The sequence below is a fragment of the Nicotiana tabacum genome, chromosome 23 (genome assembly GCF_000715075.1).
Source record: "Nicotiana tabacum cultivar K326 chromosome 23, ASM71507v2, whole genome shotgun sequence".
Classification (NCBI taxonomy): Eukaryota; Viridiplantae; Streptophyta; class Magnoliopsida; order Solanales; family Solanaceae; genus Nicotiana; species Nicotiana tabacum.
Window position 1 is genome coordinate 92,756,054 of NC_134102.1, and position 11,225 is coordinate 92,767,278.

An 11,225-nucleotide genomic window follows, 5' to 3' on the forward strand; every position below is an offset into this window, starting at 1 on the left:
ATTTTAGGCAGGGGCGGAGCTACAGTAGTGGGTGCGGGTTCGGGCGAACCCAGTGACTTTTTCCGGAATCCTGTATTTGTATTGAAATATTTACTAAATCTATATAAATATATACTGCCGAACCCAGTTACAAAAGGGGTCTTGGTTCAATGGTAAAGGTTGTGGGTTCGCTGGAAAAGATGAGGGTTCGATTCCCCCTGAAAGTAATATTTAAAAATATTAAAATTTAGAACCCACACACTTAAATCCCTGGCTCCACCTCTGACGGAGGAGGCAATGGAGAAGAAGGTTGGAGTGGGGGCAGTTGGATGGAGTTTCTGTTAGGATTAGGGGTACTTGTGATAAGTTTATTAACGGCAGAGATATATTTATACGTAAAGTATAACGAATATTAAATATAAATAATTTTTAAAAAGTATAGAGGTATATTTGATCATTTTCTCATTTTTTTTTTTTATAGTGAACTACAAAATGAATTGACCGTTTAAATCACCACGTCAATATCTAGATAGTATGAACTCTAACAACTTACCATATTTAAGCAATCCCAAGACTAAAAAGAGAATAAAATCCAATTTAAGGATCAATAAATTGAGGAAATAAAATAAAAACGGAGTGGCATTTACGCCAAATTACGTGTCTATCAATGTCAAACGGCACCACCTTCTTCTGAAATTCGTGCTAAGCTTTATTTTGTACTACTGTAATACTTCCGTCTCGCATTTATTGAAATTCCAAACGCCTAAAAAAACCAAAAATGCTGACTGTAGGAGGACGTGTGGCATTCATGAAGTAATACTTGGAATTCTAAAACAGCACCCAGAATCAGAAACCAACGTCTTGCATGGCTTTGCAGAATTCTTGAATTTTCAATACTCACAATTCTTTATTCTACAGTCATTGTTTCAATATTACTATTCAAATTCTTGATATTCATAGTTCATAGATTGTAGAGAAAAGAAGAAAAAAGAAGAAGTGGCAGAGGGAAACTCAGCTGTAAGTAGCTTTTGCATGCTAGAGGTAATTCTTCAATTTTGGAATTTTATCTTTGGAACCCCTTTTGGTCTCAGATATAGTTTATTTACCCTTATTTTGTAAGGATTTAAATTGTAAATTATAATAATTTAGTGCTATTTTTGTCATGTACGGCTCATTTTTCTTTTAAGAAGATTTATTTGGAGTTAGAAACTTCAAACTTGCTGAACTATAGGTAACACTTATTCTGCTAGGGCAAAGCTGTGCATGTTGTATTTACCCATATAGAGGAGAGTCCTAGTACATGTAGAATACAATCTTAACCTATATCTAACAATTATTATCTTTGTGTTTTTTCTTTCTTCTCTTTTTGTTTTTGGTCTAAAATCTTGATTTACTATTCTCAGGAATTTTTTGCTAGTTAAGTTTTTCTTTGAAATTTCTCTGTTATACATTTTTTTGTTTTGATTCATCATCTTCCACCCCCATCCCCAAAAAATGGAAACAGGAAAAGACTGATTATACCTTTGTAATGGCCAGTGGTTCAATTCAAGTGATTGGCAAAGAGATGAATTTGGCTATGGTCTTTGGGATAATATTACTAGCAGGGGCTTTTAGATGAACATTGCATTGGCTAGTGATTTAATCAAAAGATAGAAATTATGGGTTCTGAGTTCCATCTATTTCTGTGCCGGGCTGAGACCAGGAGAGTATTATGGCTAATGGGAAGTGTGTTTGCATTTGTCATACTTGTTCAATACTTAGAACTTCCATATGGAACTCTTATAGGATCCCTATTTTCTGGTTTAAATTCCAATAGAATGAACAATAATAATACACACCTCAATGTTACCGCGGGATTTGATGGGAAAATCAAGATAAACGACTACAATTTTTTGATTGAGTCAAAGACGAGTGGTAATCCTGAAAATACAGCTTTAGTTCAGCAGTCCACACAGCCGAATGATAGATCTGGAGTGGAATTGCTTAAATCAAACGGGACGTTGGCACCAGATACGGCTAAGAAAGTTGGCTACATATTCAATGGTAACAATGAAAATGTAGCCCCGATGTTAGAAGATCAACGCAAAGATGATATTGTCCCTCTAGCCTGGAACGTTGCATCATTGCCAATGATTTCACCACTGAGACAATTTAATGATAATTTGACCACTCGGGTTAGTTCTCATAATCGCCATGGTGCCACAACTACTCGGAATGATGAAGTAGCTGGGCTTGTCCCTTTAAACTCGAATGCTGCATTACGGCCGATGAATTCACCAGCACCCTCTGTTTCACTTAGACATGTTGGTGATAATTCGACTGCTGTGGCTAGTTCTCATAATCCCTATAGTGTCACCACTACTCCAAATGAAGCTACCCGGGTATCAAGAAATGGATCCACTATGACCAACTCCCCGGTTGTGAAGGAAGCTACAGATAGGCCAGAGAAAGGAGTAGTGTCAATATCTGAAATGACTAAAATGATGCTCCGGAGTCATCCCTCGAGCCTTCTAACGGTATGTCTAGGTCTATGTAAGATAAGGGAAAGCTAATTCATTGAAGGAAATTGTTGTTAATCCCTTTTCTATATTGAATTCTGCCAGAAGCCAATGTGGTCTTCAGCCAGTGATGAAGGATTGCGGAGTGCAAAATCACAGATTGAATGTGCAGCCAACATTATAGTTGATCCAGGACTACATGCACCAGTTTATCTCAATGTTTCAAAATTTAAGAGGTACACATTGGTTTACCAGTAGTGGTAGTTATCGTTGTCATAAATTCTTCTTCATCTATTAAAATTGTCATAAAAAGAAAGAATCTTTTCATTGTTACTGTATCTAAATTAGACTCTTGACTTGTCCAGTATATGCAAGCATCATTTATAAGTTGCATACAGCATAATCTGCTTGATCATTCCGGGCGTCCACACCATGTTCTGTCAGTTTCAACTTTCAACTTTCAACTTATTTACTTGCATATTTGAAAAAGGAAAGAATTAGTTATCATAAAGTTACTCTGTCCCAAAGAGTCAAATTATTTTTGGTCACTAAATTGGTCCCGGTAAGACAAATTGGTTTTTTCTGGTTTGGGCGAATCAACTAAGTATATGTAACAAATTTCATTCTTCTAATGCAGGAGCTATGAGTTAATGGAACGGAATCTTAAGGTTTACATATACAGGGAGGGAAAGAGACCAGTATTCCATCAACCAAGGCTCAAGGGCATCTATGCTTCAGAAGGTTGGTTTATGAAGCAGTTAAAAGCAAGCCAACACTTCCTCACCAATGATCCAAATAAAGCACACCTATTTTACTTGCCTTTTAGTTCTCAAATTTTGGGAGAAGTTGTTTATGTGCCTGGTTCTCACAGCTTCACAAACTTAAAAGCATATTTGAAGAACTATGTTGATTTGATCAAGGGAAGATATCCATTCTGGAATAGAACGCAAGGAGCTGACCATTTTCTTATTGCTTGCCACGACTGGGTATGTTTTACAAGTTTTTATTATCATCTATATTCAATTTATTTCTTTATGTAGGATTATATGTCATCTCCAAGTTTCACTTGGATGGGAGAATAAGGAGTTGTGTATGGTTATGTCTTTCTCTTCTTTTATCCTAGGCCCCAGAAGAAACTAGGCATGAGATGGCAAATTGTATAAAGTCTTTTTGCAATGCTGATTTAAAAGAAGGATTCAAGTTAGGAAAGGATGCTTCTCTACCGGAAACAAATATTGGCTCAGCTGATCCCTCGAGAAGCCTTGGAGGCAAACGTCCTAGCCAACGAGAATTTCTTGCTTTCTTCGCAGGCAGTATGCATGGGTACGTCCGTCCAATTCTTTTAAAGTACTGGCAAAACAAAGATCCAAACATGAAAATCTTTGGGCAGATGCGCAAGACTGACTACATCCAGCACATGAAGAGCAGTAGATACTGCATTTGTGCAAGAGGTTATGAAGTCAACAGTCCACGAGTCGTGGAGGCTATTTCATATGAGTGCGTTCCCGTGATCATATCTGACAACTTCGTACCACCATTTTTGGAGACATTGAACTGGGAGTCCTTTGCTGTTTTCGTCCAGGAGAAGGACATTCCTAATCTAAAGTCTATACTCGAATCGATCCCACTAAGAAGATATCTGAAACTGTATAACAATGTGAAGAAGGTACAACAACATTTCCTTTGGCATTCTGAACCTGTAAAGTATGACATTTTCCACATGATACTTCATTCTATTTGGTACAATAGAGTTTTCCAGATTGCATACTAGTTTTTCTTTTGATCATCTTGTGGCTTTGGAAAGGAAAGCAGAGTACATAAATCTAAGCACCTTATTTCGATTGATTGCTATTGCTATTAGAGTTTTTTGTAACATTGAGTTATGTGGGTATTATAATGTTTGCGCGATGAGCAATAATGAAAGGATTGCCATTTGGTGATTAATCTTCAAATGAATGTTATATATGAATTACTTACTTTAATGGTTTTTTTGTCTTTAACTAAATTAATCTATGTATTGTTAATACATGTATTCTTATTTTTCACATTTTATCTTGCATAAAACAATACATTTATTATGCATAACTTAATGTAGGTATCTTTTTAATACCGTTGGCTAAACATTACGTTAGTTATGCAGCGATTATGTCGTGTTATATGGCTAACCAAACAATGTATTATCTTTATGCTGGAATTATTAATTATATTAGACTAACAAAGCTCACTAATACAATTCTCATGCACCAAGCCACCAACTAAAGTGTTCTTCTCGTTGAACACGTGTTAGATAAAATGATTCCATAGTAGTACAGTAGTTTTCTTTGATAGTTAAACAAAGAGATATAAGAAAACAAAGAAACAAATTAGAACTTGATAATTTGAATTATGACCCGTTGTTTAGTCTCATTTTGGTCTATCACATCTCAGCCCGAGTAATATTAGGACGTATTAGTAATCGTTTATTTTTTAACTCAGTTTATTTTGAAGCACCCCAATACAACTCTATCGCGAGCCTAAAAATGTGATCTTTACTCAATGAACCCATTTACCAACGGTAGGAGTAGTGCATGTAGAGATGCCAAGAGGTGATATGCATTTACAAGAAATACATTTAGTCTAATGAGGAACAAAAGAATCTCATTTGCACCCTATAATGAAATGAACGGCAAACCGAGATTCAATGCGCTATTGTTTGGATATTCTATTCTAAAAAGAGATCACAGGCCACGCTCTCATCTGCGAGTGGGCATATATGTTTCATATTAATGTTTACGTGAAAAATGCCAACAGTCGTACCCAAAAAAACAAAAACAAAGAAGAAAAGGCTCGTACGTGCCACTTACGCAATATCTCTAAAAACGGATGGGCATATTTGTCCGAACATGTCACCTAACTTTATTTAACTCAGATTCCATTAATCACAAGCCTACTCATATCCTTCCTTTTTATTTCCCCTTTTTCTTTTTCCATCTTTACTGCTGTCATAACAGCAAAACAACCCAAAAAAGAGAAAAAAGAGCACAGAAAACACAAAAAGAAAGCTCACAGATTCTACATTTTATCAGTCATGACGTTTCCAAATCTTGTAGAGGTACTAAAAAAATCTATATCTTATTTGTATATATGACTAATATGTTATGCATATTTTATTATGTATCAGTAGGGTATCTGATGTATGAGGTGTTACAACTGGTCAACTCAATCGAAACCCAACTTTTCCAACTAGCTAGTTTTACCAGATGAAGCTGCTAAATATGCTGGAATTTTATCCTAAGTGGTTCTTTTTATTGAGTTAACTGAGTAGCCAAACGTGGCCTGAAGCTGAAGCAGGTTCTTTGTCTTCTTTTGATCTGGTAATTGAAGCTAACTGTATGATTTCAGTTCATTTGCTGCTGTATGTATTGTTGGTTTTCGTATTACTGTTGATTAGCTTCAGTGGTTTTGTTGGTTTTTTTTTTTGCTGTCTTGGTTTCTTGAGTTGTATTCTATTGTTGGAGGATTAATTTTTGACTTGCTTTTTCTTGTTTGGTGATGATGCTATTTTATTGACCAAGCAGCTCTTGCTAGGTTGCATTTTCTAAGTGTTGATTAATTTAGTAACAGAGAAAATTATGATCCTGTTTTTGGCTCTTAATGGTGAAAACATCAGCTTGACCATTAGTTTAAGTGGAGAATTGTTCTTGTTAAGGAGGTTGAAATATTTGGAGGAATGGTTTCTGATTTTTCTAATCGAATTCTTTCTTTGAGTGGTGGTGTTTTATTATGTTATCCAAGTACTGAGTTATTGCAAAATATATAAAAATATACTATGTAGCGGTACTGAATTTGGGATTACTACTGAATATGGAATTTGAAAATTAACCAGGGATAGTGCTGTGCTCTCTTCTATCAGGTGTGCTGATCGAACATGGGTTCTGAAAAATATCTTAGTCTGTTAGAGACTAGGCGACTGATATGGCTATTGGGCGTGGTTTTTGCCCTTGTTTTAGTGATTCAGTATGTTGGTTTTCCATATGGTTATGCTCTGTCCTCTTTATTTACTGCCAATGTGGGTCAAATAAACAGCTCGCAAAGAGTAAATCAATCCCATAACTTCAGTAGGTCAGAAAACCTGACACATGCTAGTGTTGTGAACGCTACTAACACGAATAATATCCATGAAGCAACCAATGGAACCAAGCTCTCTGATGGGAATAATGAAAAGATAGAGGGTGATCCTATGCCCCCGATGAATGAATCCTCTGGTGATACCTTAACTGAGGACGTTGATCCAGAAGATGAATCCCCTTTTAAGGATTCAGAAATGGGCAACAAGTCTACTGGGGAAAGTTTTGGAAGAAATAGTAGCGTAGCTCCAGATAAGACTGCTGACTCTTCATATGATTTACAAGCTTCAAATGGTACATCTGAAAGGTCTTCATCGCATGTGGATGATACTCATGGGGGAGGCAGTATTTCTCCAGCACCGAGGGAAGCTAAAACGTTCGATATAAGTCCCACAGGAATTTCTGTTGCACCACCACCAATGATTATGACACCTCAGGTCAATGTTGATGCGGAAAAGGGAGCTCCTTTGATATCTTCCTATCAGAACGTATCTGCAAAAGAAGGAAACACAGGTCATGTACTTGAAAATGATAAAATACCGGGGCGAATGCGCACTGACCATGCTCCTTCAGTTAGTCATTCTTCTAAAAGTAGTGCTCCTGCTAAGAAGGAGTCGGGCGGGCCAAAAGATAGTGTAGTTTCAATAGCTGAAATGAATATAATGCAGCAAGAGACTCACACTTCATTTCATTCAATGGTATATATTTTAGTTTGGTACTCTCGAGTGGGATATGACTTGCCTAATTGACGAACAGATACTTAATATTCTAATTATTCCCTCTTCTTTGTTCTTTTGATCTTTTCTGTAGAAACCACGATGGTCCTCAGGTGTGGATCAAGAACTACTACGTGCAAAAAGTCTCATCGAGAATGCACCTCTGGCAGGAAATGAACCTGGCCTATATGCTCCTTTGTATAGAAATTTCTCAATGTTTAAGAGGTAATAAAAAATTGTGAAGCGTACGATGAATCTATCCTTTTGTAATTTTTTTGTAATTTGGGCATTTTCTAATGTTGGACGTGTATCGAGTTGTACTGCATTAGATCAGATGCTTATGCTTTGTTACTCATAAGAAAATAGTAATGCTTTGTTGGAGCTGCTATAACGCGATATCTTAGTTTCGGTCGTGCACACCTTGTTTCTTGGTGCATGCAGTGACTTTCATGCTTGCTTTGGATTAGTTGGCTGTTGCATATACTGAATTTTGGAAATAGAATAGATGCTTTCTTGTGTACTTTATACTGTTTCTTTTACAAAAGGAGCCCTGTGAGACAGATAGAAGCACAGACCTCAGCCTCCATTCTTTAGTTTTCTAGTTTGAGATCATATGAGATTTTCACTTAGTTCTTTGATTGTCACTGGTAGCATTTGTGGGTTGCATCTATATAGAGGCGGTCCGGTGTTCCTGTAGATCTTACCCACTCCTTCATTTTCTCAAGCTTTGCCTTTACTTGTCTTTCAATATGCTTGAGGCTCATTTCTCTGTTCTGACATACATCATATGTAGGAGCTATGAATTGATGGAGCAGATTCTCAAAGTTTACATTTACTCTGAAGGTGAAAGACCAGTATTCCATACACCAGTGCTTAAAGGAATATATGCTTCCGAGGGCTGGTTTATGAAGCTCCTGAAGAGAAACAAAAATGTAGTTACCAAGAACCCCAAAAAGGCTCACCTATTTTATCTACCGTTCAGCTCCCGTATGCTAGAGGAGGCCTTATATGTACCAAATTCTCACAGTCGTAGGAACTTAGTTCGATATCTAAGCGATTACCTCAACACCATTATCCAAAGACATAATTTTTGGAACAGAACTGCCGGAGCTGACCATTTTCTTGTTGCCTGCCATGATTGGGTAAGTTTTGGATTCTTCATTTAATTTAATCTAAGTTCCCAAACGTGTTTTAAAAGATCTGTTTTGATTCCCATAGATTTTATCCATATTTCTCCTGCGTCACGCACAATCTCATCTTATATTTTCTGTTTTCTCGATCAAAGATAAATCATACATACTTTTGTAGGTAGATATACAACTTTCTGTTGGATACTGAAATGAAAAATTTCTTCCTCAGGCCCCTCAAGAAACAAAAAGAATTATGGCTAATTGCATAAGAGCTTTGTGCAATGCTGACATCAAAGAAGGGTTCCAATTCGGTAAAGATGCGTCTCTTCCAGAAACATATGTCCGTGTAGCTAAGAATCCCCTTAGAGAAATTGGTGGGAAGCGTCTTTCTCAGCGACGGACCCTTGCTTTCTTTGCTGGCAACATGCACGGTTACCTTCGCCCTATCCTATTGAACTACTGGGAAAACAAAGATCCTGATATGAAGATTTTTGGCAAGATTAGTACAGTGAGCTATGTCCAATACATGAAGAGCAGCAAATACTGCATATGTGCAAAAGGTTATGAAGTCAACAGTCCTCGAGTGGTGGAGGCCATTTTCTACGAGTGTGTCCCGGTGATTATATCTGACAATTTTGTACCCCCTTTTTTCGAGACTTTGAACTGGGAGGCTTTTGCCATATTCGTACCAGAGAAGGACATCCCGAAATTGAAAGACATACTTGTATCAATCCCAGAGAAGAGGTACCGGGAGATGCAGAGAAGGGTCAAGATGGTGCAGCGGCATTTCCTTTGGCACGTCAAGCCTGTGAAGTATGATGTTTTTAACATGATTCTCCATTCAATATGGCACAACAGAGTTTTTGGAATAACGCCTAGGTGACAAATGTACACGAATAGATAGTTTCAGAGTTTTTAGATAATTTAATGCAGCATTCTTTTTGCACACACCACTTGGTGAAAGGTTTGAGGAAGATGTAATAAGTTGCATGAATAGGCAGATGAGTCATAGGAGGAAAATGTATCTTATTGTTTTCTGTACATAGACTTTAAAAGAAACCATTTGTTGTTTATTTATTTTAGCATATGTCTACTTGTTTCTTCTTCTCTTATTTGGACAAATCTATAGAACATCTTTGTGATTTAGTTGCACTATACCTTGAACTGAAGCTGAGCAGCAACTTGACAGTACGTTGGCCCCAATCTGTAGCTAAATTGGACTAGAGCATCCTTTGTCTCTTTGATAATAGGTGTGGTAACTGTGCTAAAGTTCCAAAATGTGATACTACTTTCCTCCCAAAATTGTTTTTAGTAAACAGGGTAGAATAATTAAAGCAGATATGTATAATATTTATGCAAAATATCTTAGGTGAACTTTGGTATAATAAAGCATACAGAGTGAAAGAAAATGATCGCTGAGCTACTTTTTGGAATTTAGTACTCAATTATTCACCTTTTAACAGTGACCTTAAGCATTTCAAAAAACAATTTATCTTAGTCTAGAAAATGACCCCCTTTTCATTCCCTTGTTCGTTTTTATTTTTCTTGAAAGATATTAATCTTTTCCTTTACCTTCTAACATAGGGATAACTTGGTGCACTAAACTCCCGCTATGCGTGAGATCCGGGGAAGAGCAGGACCACAACTATTGTACGCAGAATTACCTTCTAACATCGTTTTCTAATTTTTATTACATTAGTAGATAAGGTCAGGAGATAAGAGAAGGGGAATGGTGAGATTGAGCATGCATCTATAATCTATTCTATGAAAGAAGAGGTTCTACCAAGTTCAATAATAGTAGTGTTTTTCCGTAAAACGGTACAGTTGAATTTATAGCGTGACTTATAGACAAGCGAATCGATTTGATCCCAAAATAATAAATAAAGTAAATAAAATGCAAGACTTAGCATTGAAATCGAGACAAAATAACAGACAACTTGATTCCGGGAGCAAGGCTTCCGAAGACAGCAATAAGAATATTGTTAGACAGAAAATAAAGTATTATTTAGCTTGGAATAATGTGTAGCATAAGTTTGTCAGAATTTTCCTGTGTTACAATGGTTGTTGAAGCCACTATTTATAGCTTTACCTTGGGAACAAGGTCCTAGGATCAAGCCCCTCTTAAATGACAATAATGGGGGTCATTGATGAATATGTAACGGCAGGTCATGAATGCCAAAATTCTCTATAACAGACGTGTATTTAATATTGAGGAATATTCTTCATTGAATGTCAACTGGTGGCAAATATCTGTTTGCTCTCGTTGATAATGTTCTCTTCGGGGCCAACCCGATACCAACCGAAGCTGTTGTCCTCGGTCTTGGTTTTCACTTGCTTCGTCTTCTGTCTATCCCCGGTTCCACGTGTCATTCTGTCATTCAAGTATTTAATGTGAACCGATTTTACCCTATACAGATAGTCCCCCTGCTTTCCGGTGGCACATCTTTGTGTCACCGAGAAGTTGGTGAAGATTCCTTTCTTGGCGAGAAATTTTCTGAACCCTTATGAAAAGTTTCTGATGCTTGATAAGACGCACGTCTCTTCACATTTAATACTCCGAACATGTATTACTCCACGATTTAGCAATATTTTCGCCGGTTCTCGAGGTAATCATGGCCATGATCGCATATTCCTTTACTTATACGCCTCATTCTTATTCTTTACACTTATTGGTTTTACAAACTTTCTCAACTTCTTTGCATCCAACTCTTTTCTGCTTTCACCCTTCTTTAATCTTCTTCAAAGAACTGTTATCACCTTTTGCTGATCATGGCTTCTTTTTCTAACTCTTCCAAG

The 11,225-nt window shown here is 36.9% G+C and overlaps 2 protein-coding genes across 7 annotated transcripts; both read left to right on the plus strand.

Annotated features, from left to right (window-relative positions):
* The first annotated feature begins 621 nt into the window (after positions 1–621).
* On the plus strand, positions 622–4,350 carry LOC107828146 (putative glycosyltransferase At5g03795). 3 transcript variants are annotated; one of them, XM_075246926.1, is made up of 5 exons: positions 622–1,020; positions 1,484–2,495; positions 2,583–2,713; positions 3,115–3,463; positions 3,601–4,350. In XM_075246926.1, the coding sequence occupies exons 2-5, from the start codon at positions 1,638–1,640 to the stop codon at positions 4,246–4,248; spliced, it is 1,986 nt and encodes a 661-aa protein (XP_075103027.1). In that variant the 5' UTR covers positions 622–1,020; positions 1,484–1,637; the 3' UTR covers positions 4,249–4,350. The 3 variants fall into 3 exon arrangements, with proteins under 3 accessions (XP_075103027.1, XP_016510893.2, XP_075103028.1); XM_016655407.2 differs by having other exon boundaries at positions 1,516–2,495; XM_075246927.1 differs by having other exon boundaries at positions 622–996; positions 1,516–2,495.
* A 1,055-nt stretch (positions 4,351–5,405) lies between these two features.
* LOC107828145 (putative glycosyltransferase At3g07620) lies at positions 5,406–9,511 on the plus strand. 4 transcript variants are annotated; one of them, XM_016655403.2, is made up of 5 exons: positions 5,406–5,830; positions 6,343–7,281; positions 7,394–7,524; positions 8,093–8,441; positions 8,659–9,511. In XM_016655403.2, the coding sequence occupies exons 2-5, from the start codon at positions 6,385–6,387 to the stop codon at positions 9,310–9,312; spliced, it is 2,031 nt and encodes a 676-aa protein (XP_016510889.2). In that variant the 5' UTR covers positions 5,406–5,830; positions 6,343–6,384; the 3' UTR covers positions 9,313–9,511. The 4 variants fall into 4 exon arrangements, with proteins under 4 accessions (XP_016510889.2, XP_016510890.2, XP_016510892.2 ...); XM_016655404.2 differs by having other exon boundaries at positions 6,370–7,281; XM_016655406.2 differs by having other exon boundaries at positions 5,406–5,568; positions 6,370–7,281.
* The last annotated feature ends 1,714 nt before the right edge of the window (positions 9,512–11,225 follow it).